The sequence below is a fragment of the Mauremys mutica genome, chromosome 15, assembly GCF_020497125.1.
Source record: "Mauremys mutica isolate MM-2020 ecotype Southern chromosome 15, ASM2049712v1, whole genome shotgun sequence".
NCBI lineage: Eukaryota > Metazoa > Chordata > Testudines > Geoemydidae > Mauremys > Mauremys mutica.
In genome coordinates, this window is record NC_059086.1 from 34,541,388 (window position 1) to 34,557,995 (window position 16,608).

General features: G+C 54.6%; 1 protein-coding gene across 1 annotated transcript; it reads left to right on the plus strand.

Moving 5' to 3' along the window:
* Positions 1 to 2,423: 2,423 nt before the first annotated feature.
* LOC123350189 (osteoclast-associated immunoglobulin-like receptor) lies at positions 2,424 to 8,365 on the plus strand. Its single transcript, XM_044988632.1, has 5 exons — positions 2,424 to 2,555; positions 2,760 to 2,795; positions 4,044 to 4,334; positions 6,053 to 6,115; positions 8,010 to 8,365. The coding sequence occupies exons 1-5, from the start codon at positions 2,525 to 2,527 to the stop codon at positions 8,135 to 8,137; spliced, it is 549 nt and encodes a 182-aa protein (XP_044844567.1). The 5' UTR covers positions 2,424 to 2,524; the 3' UTR covers positions 8,138 to 8,365.
* The last annotated feature ends 8,243 nt before the right edge of the window (positions 8,366 to 16,608 follow it).

A 16,608-nucleotide genomic window follows, 5' to 3' on the forward strand; every position in this document is an offset into this window, starting at 1 on the left:
AAAAAAAAATTCCCTGAAACCTAAGCCACCCTATTTACATTACGTCTTATGGGGAAATTGGATTCACTTAACATCGTTTCACTTAAAGAAGCATTTTTCAGGAACAGAACTACAACCTTAAGCGAGGAGTTACTGTGAAATGCAACAGGACATTAATGTTCAATGGATCAAGACTTTTTAAATGATGCCCCCTAAGGCAGACTTTGTACCCACCCTATTATAAGTCTATCGTAGCGGTGAATATGGGGGCTCCAGGGTGCTACTTTGAGATACAGATTGTCACCCCGTGGTATCACCCGTGGTGCGACCAGGGCCTGAGAAAAAGACCTGGAATGTGTGAGGAAGAGGCTGTGAACTTCCTTTCCCGTGCAGAGGCGGCGGTTTGTGGTGTCCCAGTGCCCACAGGGCGGGTGACTTGTTTCCTTTAAACTTCCTCATTTTTGCTTATTTTTTATGAGTTGCTGTTTAATACATTGTACGTGCTCTGAACTCTGTGTACTGATCAGTGGGTCAGGGCAGCATCCGGTGCAAAGAGAGAGCCCCGGAGTGGGGACACCCTCGCCCCTGTCCTAAGTGACCATGACAAGACTGGGGGTCGAGCCCCCAGAGATCCGTGGCCCAGCCTTGCCGGGGTTACGAGGACTCTGCCACATGGGAGGGAGGAAGGGGAGCCCTCGAGGTCAGGCAGGCCTCTGGGTAAAGGGAGTGGGAGCAAGGACTCAGATCCTTTCATTAGCCAATCCCACTGGGGCGGGTATAAGCCAGGAAAGTTCCCGACAATAGTGGGACACTTCCCCCATTTACGCTAGGAGCGGGGTCAGCGGCCGCCCTGTCCGTCCATACGGAGAGTGAAATGAACCGGTTCCTCCCCAAAGCCCATATTAATTTTACCTATAGGGGGTCATCATCCGGGCTTGAACCCAGAATGTAAAGGAGATGGAATTTTCATGGAAATCGTGGTCAGTGGAAGATTGAAGACCAGACCCCGTGGCCGCCTGACTCCCAGCCTGATGCACCTTCCTCAAGGCTGCAGGGTGCGTTGCGGTGACCTGTCCCCCATCTCCACAGAGACACAGACAAGCTGTGAGCTGCATGATGCTTGGCCAGGCTGACAGTCCCTAGGTTTCCTGGGTTTTGCAAAGATTTCTGTTTACTTTCACTGTACTAGATTTTGCCTGCAGATTGGAGACAATGTGTGATGGACTCAGGAAGATACGAAACATCGTTAACTTCCTGTAGCCGGGATGTTGGAGGAAGCGCTGAGGGGCCCCTCGCTGCCCCCATCATGGCATCTGCTCTCAACATCCTCTTCTTCAGTGAGTATCGGAGACAGCCAGGGCTTGTGTCCAGGGGCAGGAGGGGATCTCAGACAAGGGAATGTGCCCATGGGGTGAGATCTGAGACCAGGGTGTTTGCCCATGGGGGGAGGGATCTGAGACCAGGATGTGTGTCCATATGGGGGAGGGGGGAGGATCTGAGCTGACGACGTGTGCCTATGAGGGGAGGTCCGAGACCTGAGCGTGTGTCCATGGGTTTGGATCTGAGACCAGGGCATGTGCCCAGTTGAAAGGTTGGCTGTAGGCGTCTGTCAACCTCACAACATATTTCAGTAGCACACACAGCAATGCTTCAGAACTTCCCACACGACGACAGCACGTACAATGCAACAGGACATAAATGTTCAACAGATCAAGGCTTTTAAAATGATGCCTCCCAAGGCAACATTGTACCCAACCGATCATAATTCTATCGTAGTGGTGAATAGGGAGCTCCACGGTGCTTCTTTGAGGTACAGATTGTCACACTGTGGTATCACTGTGGCGCGGCCTGGGTGTTGGAAAGAGACCAGGAATGTGTGAGGAACATACTGTGAACTTCCTTTCCCTTGCAGAGGCGGCTGTTTGTGGTGTCCCTGTGCCCACAGGGTGGGGTGACTTGTTTCCTTTAACCTTCCCCATCTTTTCCTTATTTTTTATGAGTTGCTATTTAATAAATTGTACGTGCTCTTAGCTCTGTGTAATGATCAGTGGGTCATGGCAGCATCAGGTGCAAAGAGAGAGCCCCAGAGTGGAGATAACCTCACCCTTGTTCTAAGTGACCATGACAAGACTGGGGGTCGAGCCCCCAGGGATCCAGGGCCCAGCCTTGCCGGGGTTACGAGGACTCTGCCTGCACGGGAGGGAGGAAGTGGAGCCCTTGAGGTCAGGCAGGCCTCTGGGTAAAGGGAGTGGGAGCGAGGACTCAGATCCTTTCACTAGCCAATCCCACCGGGGCGGGTATAAGCCAGGAAAGTTCCCCACAATAGCACAACCCAGGGTTGGATTTTGCAGCGACCTTTGCTTACTTTGACCGCAGCATATTTCACCAGCAAATTAGAGACAGTGTGTGATCGATGCAGGAAGAGAGGAGACATTGTCGACTTCCTGTAGCTGGAGCCACCAGCTGAGTTCCTCATTTGGGGCTTGGTGGAGCTGGGCACCGGGGTGTTGGAGGAAGCACTGAGGGGCCCCTCACGACCCCCATTATGGCGTCTGCTCTCATGATCCTCTTCCTTGGTGAGTATTGGAGACAGCCAGGGCTTGTGTCCATATGGGGGGGCGGGATCTGAGACCAGGGCATGTGCCCATGGTGGGGAGGGGGTCTGAGGCCAGGGCATGTGTCCATGTTGGGGGGATCTGAGACCGGGGCGTGTGCTCATGGGGCATGGAGGATCTGAGTCGCTCTGGGATCTGTTCACTAATGAGCCGTCTCCTCTCCAGGCTGCTGGCTGACCAGGCAGAGCGGGGTGTCGGGACGTGAGTATCTCTGGGGCAGGGGAAACTTTAGTGTTCAGGAAGGGGAGGGGGGAGGGGGAAAGGAAAAGAGGAGCTGAGCCCTGAAACTTCACCTCAAAAATCAGTTCAACCTCCTTGTATAGATCCCAGGGGGCTGAGATCAGAACCTAGCCCTGCTCCCAGTGCAGTCGGGGGTGACCCCTGATAAACCGGGGGATGGGAGGCGGGTAGAGTGACCAGACCTCCCGGTTTTAAGGGGACAGTCCTGTATTTAACCCTCCTGAAGGTATCCCGACTTTTTCTTTAAAATGGGCAAATTATCCCATATTTTCTGTCCCCCCCATCGCCCCCGCCCCACATCAGCACTGGCTGGATCCCTGCTCGCCAGCTGCCAGCCCACCAAGGGTGAGTGGCGGGGTCCGGAGGCGACGACGGGGGTGGGTGTGCAAGGCTGGCGGCTGGGTGAAGATGCAGCGTGTGGGGCCGGCCGCTCCCCTGCTGGTCCATCAGTGCAGCCCCTGCAGCGCTGGCTCCTGGCCAGCAGGGCCCTGCCCCCCGTCCCGTTTCTGGCCGGCGCGAGCTCAGGTGGCTGGTGGGTGCGGGCAGGTGCCAGGCAGCGGCCGGTGACGTGTCACCTCTGCTGCCCACCCATCGTCCCTTTACATGCTCCCCCTCCGGCTGTCCTCTCCCTGCTTTGCCCCTTCACCCCACCCCCAGCCCCGCTGCTCCTCTGTATCCCCCCCGGCGGGGCGCAGCCCAACCCAGCGCTGTGGGGAGACCCAGCCCCGGTCGCAGCGCTCAGCTCACCCATAGCCTGGCCGGCAGGATCCTCCCTTCCTCCCCCCACTGCCTCTGGCTGGGCCGGCGCCCGGGAAAGCCCAACACCCTCCGGCCTGGGGCACTGGCCAGGAGGAGCCGAGCCCTGGGTGTGTCAAAGCCCCGCACAGCGCTGGGATGGGGAGCCTCTCCGCCCTCAGCTGAGCTCGGGGTGGGGGGGGAGTGGGAGCAATTTCCAGCCTGTTCCCACCCCGAACCTGCCGGCTCCACAGCAGCCCCCCAGGCAGGGGCTTAGCACCCTCTTTGCCCCCACCCCCTCGCCCTGGGTCCTGCCCCCAGGGAGTGCAGGGCTGCTCCGTCCCTCTGGGATCTCGCAGAGGTTCCTCTGGCTGGGTTTTCTCCCAGGGCCCTGTCTCTGGGACCGTGTGGGGAGGACGAGGCACAGTGACTGTGCCGGGGTCTGTACCACGGCCTGTCTCCTTCTCGCTGCAGAGACCTACTACTCCAAACCCTCCATCTCCCTGCGCCCCAGCACGGGGGTGACCCCGGGGGGAGCTGTGACCATCCAGTGTCGGGGTCGGTACCAGAACATGAGGTTCCTTCTGTACAAAGATGGAAACTCGACCGCCCTGCAGGTCGCGGAGCCGGCTGGGAACGTGGCTGAGTTTTCCATCCGCAGTGTGAGACGCAGAGATGCAGGGAGCTACCGCTGCCGATATAGCAGCAAAATGGACCCGTCTGCTTCTTCGCATCCCAGTGACCCCGTGGAGCTGGTGGTAGCAGGTGAGGGGCCCGGCTCAGCAGCCCCGCTCCCAGCCCCATGCCCAGTAGGATCCTCAAGGGCAGGGGCATGTGCAAGGGGGGAAGCAGGCACAGGGCCCCCCCGAATCAGTGGGGCCGGAGCACAGAACTCCTCCGGGAGCAGAGCCAGCTCCTCTGGCTGGGGGGGGGGCACAAAGTGACCCTCCAAAAGCAGCCGCATTTTTATTCCTGTTCACACTCCTGATCAGGGGTCTCTGTGCCAGTGGGACGCTCAGAGCCAGGCTCTGCCCTGAGCCCTGAGCCCAGCAGAGGGGACGCCTGGCTGGGAGCAGGGACAGAGTCACTGATGGGTTCCCCAGCAAGGGGCAGCAGCAGCTGCTGGAGGCTCCAGGCCGAGGGAGGGGGGATCCCTGCCCCAGGGGAGCTGCAGAGCAGGGGCCTTTCCCAGGGGGATGCTCCCCTGGCTGCTCCGGCTCTGGGGATGCACAGAGGAGTCGGGGCCCAGGGGCTGCCCAGCCGGCCCCGCCCCCAGCCTGCGACTGCCTTCCAGGGCCGGCTGTGTGATGCCCACCTGGGCTGGGGGCTGTTGGGTTACAGAGCAGTGGGAGCTGCACACGTTGGCTGCTCAGAAGCAGCCTGGAAACACCAGCTGTGGGGAGACCCCCAAGGATTCCCGGGCAGGGGAAGTGGGGGAAGCTCGAGCCTGGAGTGGAAACGGCTGGTCGAGTTTGGAGGGAGGCTGCCCAGCGCCAGGGAGAGACACCAGCAGCCAGCGAGGTAACAACCGGCACCAGAAACACAGGGCCCCAGCGAGCGGGAGCCAGTGGAAAGGGACCTGGTGGCCGAGCTGTGTCATCGAAGGTGCCAGGCACAGAGCTGGCAGGGGGAAAGTCCCGTTGAGAAGGGGCAGAGATGGCAGGAACAGGGGGAGGCAGACAGAGGAAAGACAGAGGCAGGAGGGGAAAAGTTAGAGGAAGAACCGGGCAGTGAAAAACAAAGCAATTGTTAGAAAACCTCAGGAGAAGTGAAGCACAAATGAAACGTGACAGAAATGAGCTGTGAGCAAAGAGAAACGGGCTGTAGAAATGAGAAGGACGTGAGCTGTAGTGAAAGTGAAGCAAATAGTACGGACACAATGTCCGCCCAGCACCTTCAGGTGCAGCGACAGGCAGGGGACAATTGTCTGAGAGCAAAGGGACCGTAGAAAAAGCAGCGGAGGGACAGTTGTTGAATTGAGAAGCCGACCCATCGCCTGGAGAAATCGCTGCAGGTATCTGAGCTGGAGCTCAGAGCAGCAAACAGAGACGGCGCGAGGGGAGGGCTCAAGATACAACAAAGCAGACTAGGAACAGAGAAGCCGCGACGGGACCGTAGCGCGGTGGGTTCTGGCCTAGTGCCTGGGACGCTCCAACTCCAGCTCCTGGGGCTCCATGAATGTAAATTGTTTCCCATGAAGTGGGTTTAATTCAGCCAATGGCAGTTACTGTCCAGAGCCCAGTGACATCGTGGAGCTGCTGGTATCAGGTGACGGTCCCAACTCCACATCACCGCTCCCAGCCCCACACCGAGCTGGACCCTCAGGAGGTCTCGGCCCCTTTGGAATGCTCAGAGCCAGAGGGGAAGCCCAGATGCGGGGATGGAGTCACTGGGGATTCCCCAGCCAGGAGACAGCAGCAGCCACTAGAGTTCCAGGGCCAATGGCTTCCCCATCCCAGCTGACGCTCATTTTAATCCCACAGAGGGAACCGACCCAGCTGGGACCCAGCAGCCGGATCCCCCCACGACAGAGCCGGCGAGAGAAGGTGAGCGGGAAAATCGAACAATTCATCCCCCAGGGAACAGGGCTCCCTGCTCAGACGCCCACGGGGCCATTCAGGCCGTTTGGAGGGGGATGGTCCCTGCAGACAGAACTGATGGGTTCAATTCTTCTAGATAGAAGGTGATGGACAGATCCATGGGAACGGACAGTCACAGGCAGTGGTGAGCTTGAGCCGGTTCGCACCGGTTTGCGCAATCCGGTTGTTAAATTTAGCAGCCATTTTATAACCGGTTGTTCCAGGACAACCAGTTCTATAAGTGCTGCTAAATTTAACAAAAGCTCCGGCCCAAGCTCTCCTGCTCCGCCCCCTTTCTCCTCCCCCTGCCCTGCTTCCCGCGAATCAGATGTTCGCGGGAAGCCTGAACAAGCAGCAGGTAGGCAGGCAGGTAAGCTGGGGAGGGGAAGTGCGGCTTCACGGCTCGGCTCCTGCCTGGGCTCCGCGGCGGGGGCTCCTGCCGCCCCGGGGTCCGGGCGGCGCGGCGTGGCGGGGGCTCCTGCCGCCGGTCCGGGGTCCGGGTGGCGCGGCGGGGCAGGGGCTCCTGCCGCCGGTCCGGGGTCCGGGCGGCGCGGCGGGGCAGGACCTCCTGCCGGTCTGGGCGGCGTGGTGGGGCAGGGCCTCCTGCCGGTCCGGGCGGCGCGGCGGGGGCTCGGCTCCAGCCCCAGCGTCCGGGCCCCAGCCCCAGCCCAACTGGGCCCCCATCTCCAGGCAGCAAGGTAAGGGGAGCAGGGAGGGCGTGTTGGATAGAGCCTGGATGGGGTAGGGGTCCTGGGGGGCCATCGAGAATGAGAGGAGGGGTTGGGTGGGGCGGCAAGGGGCAGTCAGGGGACAGGGAAGGGGGGATGGGTCAGGAGTCCCGGGATGTGTGTGTCAAGAAACATGAGGGGTTGGATGGGGCACGACCCCCCCCCGGGGGGGGAGGAGGGAACCAGTTGTTAATATTTTGGCAGCTCATCACTGGTCACAGGTCAGTGGGGATGGATGTCCACCGGTCAGTGGGGACAACCGGCCATAGGTCCATGGGAACATGGCTCCTTGGGAACGTAGGGCATTGGACAGATGGGAGCACATCTGGTTAGTGATAGAAATATGGACTAACACCTTGTCTACGAGAAAACTGGACCCAAAATGACGGATCCCGTGTGGTCCCCAACCCCCCTGGTGATCTCAGAGCGAGTCTGGGCTGTCGGAATTAGCGCCTCCTGGTTTGATACAGCCCCGGTTGGCAGACATAGGGACCAGGGGCGGCTCCAGGCCCCAGCACGCCAAGTGCGTGCTTGGGTTGGCAAGCCGCAGGGGGGGTGCTCTGCCGGCGCCGCGAGGGCGGCAGGCAGGCTGCCTTTGGCGGTTTGCCTGCGGAGGGTCCGGTGGTCCTGGAGGCAGCCTGCCTGCCGTGCTTGGGGCGGCAAAATCCCTAGAGCCACCACTGATAGGGACGTTCTTCCTCCCAAAAAAGGAGCAGCCGCGCCCAGACCTGTTCTGCAGTGACTCCAGGTGTGAATGGCACCTGGCTGGGGCAGGGACCATCTCTCTGTCCTGTGTCCGTACAGCTCCAAGCACACAGGGGAGCTGGCCCACGACAGGGGCTCCTGGTAATTAATACTAGTCACTAATGATTTTAGTTCCAGTTTCCATTTAGCCAGGCAGGGGCTGTATCTGCGCTCAGGGTCTTGCTGGGCCAATCCTCCCATTCTGGGATCCTGGGGTCGCGCCCAAATCCCTGGGTCCCATCCTCTCCCCAGGGACACCGTCTCAGCCTGGGGAAGAGCCGCCATTGCCGATTGGTGGGAGGAAAGATTCCTTGTATAAGTAACCACAGACACCAGGACTCCAGCTTTCTCACCACCTGCCCTGACAGACACTGATTCTATTCCCACAGGGGGAACCGACCCAACTCCGCTGGGAATGACGATGGCTCCCACCCAACCAGGCAGCGCGGGTCCAGGTCCTGTGGCCTATAGGATTAGCCTGCTTGCTTGCATATATGTATCATTTCTTATAGTTTAAGTGCCTTATATACTCGTTCATAAGCCGAATATTTTTGGTAAAAAAGTGACGCATCCAAGAGCCAGGGTCGGCTTATAAACGGGTCTACATCAAAATGTGATGATTTAAAACTCTATTGAATCATTTCCGCAGCTCCCATTGGCTGGGAACGGTGAACCGCAGCCACAGGGAGCTGAGGGGCTCCATGCCTGCCAACGCGCCAAGGAAACAAAACGTCCCGCCAGCGACTTACCCTGACAGGCCGGGAGCCAAAGTTTGCCGACCCATTTATTGATGTCAATATTCACGGCCGGTGCAAGGATGTTTCGTGCCCTAGGCAAAACTTCCACCTTTTGCCCCCCCCGTCCCCCACCCTGAGGTGCCCCCACCCCCACGGCAGCTCCCCCCCTCCGCCCTGGGGCACCCCCCTCTACAATAACAATAATCTATTGTCAGGGGCGGCTCTAGAAATCAGGCTGCCCCAAGCAGCGCGGTGCGCTGCACCGCCCTTCCCCGGTCCTGCGGCGGGTCCCCTCTTCCCGCGGCTCCGGTTAAGCTCCCGCAGGCATGACTGCGGCAGGTCAACCGGAGCCCGGGACGAGCCGCCCCTGTCTATTGTCATACTAGTATTGAAAAGGAACAATGGTGAAATCAAAAGAAAAAGGTCTGCTTACCACGCAGCGTTCAAACGGAAAGTTGTTGAATATGCAGAAGCAAACATTAATTGCACCGCCGCTCGTGAATTCTGTATCAATGAGAAGCAAGTAAGAGAATGGCGAAAAAATTAAACAACACTAAAAGACATGCCAAGAAACAAGAAAAAATGTCCAACGAGGTGCGCTTCATTTCCTGAGCTGGAGAAAGATCTCCGTAATCGGGTTGTTGAATGTCGACAAAATGGGTACATTGTCACCAGGACTGGAATTCGTCTGCGTGCTCTGCAAATGTCGAAAGACGACAATACAGGTCAGTAAAGCCGTCAATGTTTGTCGCGTCAGCGGATTGGTGTACTCGCGTCATAAACCGTAATGGTCTCTGTCTTCATCTGCCTAGAGATCTGGAAGAAAAAATCGAATCTTTCCAAAGGTTGATTATAAAATATCGAAAGGACTATGCATTTGAACTGTCAGAAATAAGAAATATGGACAAAACACCAATGACATTCAATCGCTGGAGCAGCAGAACAGTAACCGGTGTTGGTGAAAAACCAGTTTTCATTAAAATCGTGAAAAAAATCCATTTTACGGTGGTTTTATCATGTTGCCAAATGAATCAAAGCTCCCTCCTGTTGTTATTTTTAAAAGAAAAACCTTGCCTAAAAACATGAAATTTCCTGCTGGTGTCATCGTACGTGCGCACGAAAAGGGATGGATGGATGAAAATGGGACTGTTGAATGGCTGGAAAAAGTGTGGAATAAGAGATCAGGAACACTTTTCAAGGAACCTGCTATGCTCATTTGGGACATGTTCAGGGCACACAAGACGGATGAGGTGAAAAATGTGGCCAAAAATATGAAAACTACGTTGGCTGTAATACCTGGAGGCTTAACTTCAGCTCTACAATCGCTGGACGTCTGCCTGAACAAACCCTTTAAAGACAGGCTATGCAAACTGTGGTCTGAATGGATGTGCTCAGGCATGGCGAAGCTGACAAAAGTTGGGAATCTTACGAAGCCCAAAATCAATCTGGTCGCCCAGTGGATCAAGGACGCATGGGTGTCCATTCCCTCGGAAATGGTGGAAAAATCAGGAAAATTAGGAAATGCTGCATCAGCAATGCACTCGACAGGTCAGAAGATGATGCCATATTTGATGATGACATGACAGAGGCTGATGATGAGAAGAAATTGGAGTCTGAAGACGACACTGCCGACATCTACGACGACAATGCAGGTGCAGCTGTGACACGCCGAGTTTAATGAACTGTGTCTCGAATTGGAGTCTGATTCAGACTTTGAAGGATTTTAAGACTTTTTAAAGTCTCGTATTGTTCTAAGTTACTTGTTTTAAATATCCATTTACTGATTTTAAATATTGACTGTAATTTTGAAGGTGAATACATATTTGTTCAGTTATTATTATAACAACAACACTTTTTTTGGTAGAGTACATTAAATTAATTCTAGCAAAACTTTTGAGTGTTTCTTGTGATGCCAGGTTTTAAAATATACCAGGGGTCAGAAAACTTTGGCTCCCGGCCCGTCAGGGTAAGCCCCTGTCGGGTTGGGGCGTTTTGTTTACTTGGAGCGTCTGCCGGCACGGAGCCCCTCAGCTAAGAAGTAAGTGCAGCCTAACATTTTTGTGGGTGAGGAAATAAAGTTTGGGCCGAGGAGGAAGGATTTCCGGCACCTGTGCCCTATAAATGAGGCAACCCACCATGCTGGGGGGGATCCATCTGTCTACGACGACTACTAACAATTAGGACTGTAAGTTCCAAGGGGACTCGGCTAAGGTTGGTTTCCCTAAGCTTTTGTTCTTAGTTTTGTTTATTAGGCTTTACTTTTAAGTTAACTTCGTTACGTAAAATCTAAGTTAGCTTCGATAGCGCTTAGCATTAGTTTCATCTAAGTGCTGCACCTCGCACTCAAGAACTGAGGAACCAGAACTGCCAGAGGCGAGGCCGGTCCTGCGTCTCTCACCACCAGGTTATCGAGGAAGGATGTGAGTATATTAACCAAAGCTTTGTAGTATATAATACCATAATATGTATCTTTTGAATAGCAGTAATGCAATTGTAACTCCAATTATTTTACCATGGAATGACTATTTCATTGATTTTAATAAAAAGTCGTTACGGCTATATCTGTCGCAGGGTGAGTTTCCTGTCACACCCCCAAGGGTCCTTTGTAAATTCTGTGGAGCCTGATTCGGGACAAGAACTTTTATCTTCTGATCAAACAGATTGGCGAGCCAAAAACCCATCCTAGCTAAAGTAATATTATAATCTAAACTAATATTATTAACATCCTAAATCAGGCAACAGTCAGTACTCTTGGGTTCTATAGGAGGTGGGTGGGGTCTAGGGGTCAGAGCAGTGGGGCTGGGAGTCAGGATTCCTGGGTTCTCTCCCTGGCTCAGGGAGGGGAGTGGGGTCTAGTGGTTAGGGCGGGGGGGCTGGGAACCAGGATTCCTGGGTTCTCTTCCAGGCTCTGGGAAGGAAGCGGGTGACTCCAGATTGCCTTCTGGGAAGCTGGAATCAGAATCTAGCCCAGATCCCGTTGCAGTCAGGGGGCCCCTCACCCCACCTGGCCCCAGCCTTTGGGCTAAGAGCCCAGTGTAGGGCCAGCCAGGTCAAGACCCCCGGGCAATAGGCCCCTACCTCAGGGGGCCTGGTGGTGGGGAGCCAGTCCCAGACCCGACATCCCTTTTCCTTCCCAAGCATCCTACGAGCTGGCCAGTGCCAGCTCCGGGCAGGGGCCGTGGGGCAGCGTGGAGGGAGCTGCAGACGCTGCTGGGAGCCCGGGGAAGTGTCCCACTTGCCCCGAAACTCATCAGCCTCCCCCCTGTTTTGGCAGCTCTGGATGCCCCCCTCTTCTGCCCCTTCCACAGCCCCCCAGACAGGTGCCACCTACCCCCGTTCACCAGCTACACCCCCCAGGCCCGGCCTGGCTTCACGCGTCCAGTTGCTCTGTCTGCTTTGGGGCCTCTTGAACAACCCAGAACCCGGTGAGCGCCCACTGAGGGCTCACCCCCTGTTTAAAGGGGCACTGCCCTATTTCTACACGCTGCAGAGCCGCCTCCCGCAGCAGGACGGGGATGTCTCCCCGTGTGTGACCAAGGGGCAGTGCCCTGTAATACTTTGATGAAGCCTCAGCATGCCTCAGTTTCCCTCTGTCCTTTGCACGGCTACCAGGTTGGGGTGTAAGGATAAGGCCTTTGTCTGCAGCCAGATCAAAAGAGCAGCCGAACAGCAGCCGTTAGCTGAGAAGCAGGAAGTCACATCCTCACACTCCATCGAAATGACAAAAAAACAATGTCATACCAGGCTGCTAAGAAGGAGACCCCCGTCCTCATGGCCCCCCCTATCACCAGATAGAGAAACAGATCTGGAGATGGTTAAAGAAAACTTGGTTTGAGAACATCCGATCTGGCAAGAAATCACTTCTCAGTGGTTGTGGTTGTGAAATCCTCATTGCTTGGTTTGTCATTATGGTCCCCACTTCCCTGTTGTTTGTCTGTACGGTCTGTGCGGTCTCAGCTAGGGGGGGAATTGAGCAGCTGAAAGCACAAATCACTAACCAGGCTGCAACCCAAACCTACGCCCAGGAGAAGTTGCAGGCCTTGAGACAGGACTTCCAGGCGGAAAAGGCAGAACGCACCTGCCTGGAAGCACTGGCTAAGCAAGTACTGGTCCTCCAGGGACTCGTCAAAGACTTGACCAATCGTGCCCAGCATACGCCGCAACGGCAGGGTGCCCGCCATGAAAAGAAAATGGAACAGTTATGTCATAAACAGATAGTTAAGGGTTAAGGTCTCTTCTACCTGTAAAGGGTTAACAAGCTCAGTAACCTGATGAACACCTGACCAGAGGATCAATCAAGGGACAAGATAATTTCAAATCTCTGTGGAGGGAAGTCTTTGTCTGTGTTCTTTGTTGGGTCTTTGTTCTCTCTTTGGATCTAAGAGGCGCCAGACATATCTCCAAGTTCTCCAAGTTTTCCTGAAGTATTTCCTACTATTCAGTATAGTGAGTATTAGAAAGGCGGTTTAGTCTTATAATTAATTTCTGCATTTGCAATTGTGTGTTTGCTGGAGAAATATCTTTATTTCTGTTTGCTGTTACTTTGATTATTCTGAGAAAGGATGGGGCGGGGGGGGGGGGAAGTTTCTCCAGGTTTATAAGCTAGACCCTGTATATTTTTCCATCCTGGTGTTACAGAGATAGTGTACTTTCTTTCTTTCTTTTAATAAAATCCTTTTCTTTTTAGAACCTGATTGATTTCTTCCCTTGTTTGGATTTTCAGGGGAAGGGGAGGGGAGAAAAGTGAATCCCTCTTTCTTGTCAAGTATCAGAGGGGTCGCCGTGTTAGTCTGATTCTGTAGAAGCAGCAAAGAATCCTGTGGCACCTTATTAGTCTATAAGGTGCCACAGGATTCTTTGCTGCTCCCTCTTTCTTTTGATTCAAGGAGTTTGAATCAAGGTAATCTCTCCCAAGGACTAGGGGAGGGGGAAGAAGGTGGGGGGAATAGATTATTTCCCTTTGTGTTAAGATCCAAGGAAGTTGGGATCTGTGTTCCCCAGGGAAAGTTTGGGGGAACAGGGAGTATGCTAGACACTGGAATTTCTAGCTGGTGGCAGCGTACCAGATCTAAACTAGGATTTAAGTTTAGAGGAGCCCATGCAGGTCCCCATCTTGTGGACGCTAAAGTTCAAAGTGGGGAATAAACCTATGACAAGTTAAAACGTCAGTTGGCCGAGCGTTCGGTCCAGGTGGCGAGCCTCACGGGGGGTGAATCGGGTGACCCTTGTGAGGGCTTTGAGCTCTCCCTTTGTGAGGATCCTCAGGTTTGGGTGGAACCGTGTTTCACCCCTAAAGCGGCTCTCATTAAGACCGAGGAGAGGTCCAGAGGGAGAAGGTTGTATGTACGGCACCTCCAGCTACGAGGAGAGCACCCCGTGGGGTGATTACGAAGCGGAAAGGGACCAGGGGGTGTGGGGCTAGTTAAGGAGCCCACCCTCCTTGCTAAATTGGTAGTGGAACAAAGCCTGTGCCCACGGAAAGAGATGGTTCAACAAAAAAGCAGGATTGGGCCCAGCCAAGCAGCCAGGCAGCAGACCAAAAAACCTGGAAAATGGGTTGGAAGCCGTAAGGGCGTAGTGGCAGGAGTAAAGGAAGGAGTAAGTGCGGACATGGGGAATTTAAATCCCTGATCAGTGCTTGGAATGGTAAAATCTGAGGGGTGTAAGGTGTCATTCGGGGAGATAAGCAAGTGATGGAAGGAAAGAGAGCGAGACGTCACCTCGGCAGAGGCTGGAGGGAATTAAGCAGCTGAACGTTGTCGAAGTGTTAGAGAAAAAGAGACTTCTCGGTTTCTTTGCAGCTGGCCTGAAGGAAAACGGGCCCTTTTCCAAAGGACTGTCTGTAAACAATCCAGGCAAAGAGACCATCTAATGGAAATCATTTGACTATGGACAATTTAGTAGGCAAATTTGCTAAAAGCACATACGGGGGTTCTACTGGAACCTAACTGCCCCAAATGTATAAAGAGGCTGTACTCTATACACAGCTATGTAAAAACAGAGCCATGGAGAAGGAATGTGCCTTTTCCCCAGGACAGGTGCAGTGTATATTGTAAGAGGGGGTAAAAGAAACGCAAACCTACCAGGCTACTTAATTCAAATCCTACCAGGGAGCCACAAGAGGTTGTGTTTTCCTTTTTAAATCACTGTGTGTTTTGGAAGCAGGAGTTAAAAGTAATCAGAGATCTCTGGAGATATTTAAGAGCAGGTTAGAGAAATGTCTCTCAGGGATGGTCTAGACAATATTTGGTCCTGCCATGAGGGCAGGGGACTGGACTCGATGACCTCTCGAGGTCCCTTCCAGTCCTAGAACCTACAACTCTCTGAAAGAACCCTGGTGAAAGTTGATCGTGTCCCTTTAAGGCAGAGTCTCTGAGCTGTTGATGGCTTTGGCTCCAACAGCAAGCCAGAAAGTATCTGTGTTAATGCAAATGACCTAACTGATAAAGGTCGAAGCCATTGAAACCTGGCCTGACTGTAGAACAAACACATGGGTGTAATTCCTCTGTTTTGCCTGCAATCAGCAAGGGTATTTGTAAAAGAAAGGACTATTCTAAGCAAGAACCTGCCACTCCCAAAGGAGTTCTTTTTGTCTTTCAGAAAATCAGGAAAAGCTGATACCAGCTGAAGTGCAACCCAAAATACCATGCATCCCACGGAGTGGGTATTCACCCACGAAAGCTCATGCTCCAATACCTCTGTTAGTCTATAAGGTGCCACAGGACTCTTTGCTGCCAAAATACCATGAATCTACTGTCACAATAGAACTTGTGTTTTGTGTTCTATGTTTTGTCTTGTGTTGTTTTCGGGGCCGGCTTCAGACACCAGCCTACCAAGCACGTGCTTGGGGCGGCACCTTGGGACGGGGCGGCGCTCGGGGTTTGTTTTGGGTTTTTTTGGTTCGGCCGGGTGGCGTTGGGGGGCGGGGGGGCTTGGGCGGCGCTCGGCGGGGCGGGGACTTGGGCGGCACGGTGCGGTGCTCAGGAGGGGCGGGGGGCTTAGGCGGCGCGATGCTTGGTGGGGCGGGACTTGGGCGGCGCAATGCGACGCTCGGGGGGGCGGGGACTTGGGCAGTGTGACGCTTGGTGAGGCGGGGACTTGGGCGACACGGCGCTTGATGGGCGGGGACTTGGCGGCGTGACGCTCGGGGAGGGGTTCGGCGGGGCGGTGCTCGCGGGGGCGGGGCGGCGCTCGCGGGGGCAGGGTGGCGCTCTTTTTTTTTTTGCTTGGGGCGGCAAAAATGTTAGAGCCGGCCCTGGTTGTTTGTCGTGTTGCGAGCGCTGTTGTGTCTTAAATGCTGCAGGAAAACATCCTCCGGCAGCAGCAAACATATTAGGAGAAATTGGTTTTGGAGCAGGGATTATACATACTGTAGCCCTGGAGGTAATTAAGAATAAATTAAGCGCTCTGGCCCAGCTACAGGACAGCCTAATACAGAAACAAATTGGAAAAAAGGGGACCACTCCCTGGAATCAAAATGAAGAGGATCCTCGGCCATGATGGACCGCCTGAGCCCACTGGTATACCACAGTTGAAATGGGTGCCTGTTTCACAAATTAAACCTTTTGCATGATTCATAATGTCTTGAATTTTTTACAAGAAAGGACTCCTGGAATTCAAAACATAAAACGCTGCTCAACCGCTACCACCTCCAAACCCATAAAACCTCAGTATACGGATACTTTGGGGGAGATATCTTGGGGGAGCCCACGGCCATCTCTCCCCTGCAGGGCTGCCAGGGGATTCAGGGGGCCTGGGGTCTTCGGCAGTGGGGGGTCCTTCCGCTCTGGGACCCGCCGCCAAAGTATCCCGAAGACCTGCGGTGGGGAGCCCCCGCCGCCGAATTACTGCCGAAGGACCCTGCTCCAGGGGCCCTGAAAAACTCTTGTGGGGGCCTGGGGCAAATTGCCCCACTTGCCCCCCCCCCGGGCGGCCCTGCTCCCCTGGCTAAAAATAATTCCCCTACCATATCCTTTTAGTCATCCAATGATGTGGGTTAATCTTGGGAAGTGGTTTACTCCGGCCGTCCAGTGGGTGGGTCCGTACTCCATTGTGAATCGCATCCCCCCGATAGTGTACCAGCTTCAGCTACCGGGCAAACCAAAATGGATGCAGGCCAATCAGCTGAAAATATATGTTTCTCCCTAGGTTTCTGGTCATGGCGTCGTGGGCCTTGGTTGTGGACTGCCTGGACCATCCAGGTTTCCAGCGATCCATGGGATTATTTAGATAATTACAATTATGAGGAGGA

Excerpts from the sequence above, each read along its gene's own strand:
- LOC123350189 (XM_044988632.1), top strand. The coding sequence starts at position 2,525 with ATGGCGTCTGCTCTCATGATCCTCTTCCTTG. Across the intron at positions 2,796-4,043 it reads GCAGAGCGGGGTGTCGGGAC|AGACCTACTACTCCAAACCC; the intron begins GTGAGTATCTCT and ends TTCTCGCTGCAG. Across the intron at positions 6,116-8,009 it reads GACAGAGCCGGCGAGAGAAG|GGGGAACCGACCCAACTCCG; the intron begins GTGAGCGGGAAA and ends CTATTCCCACAG.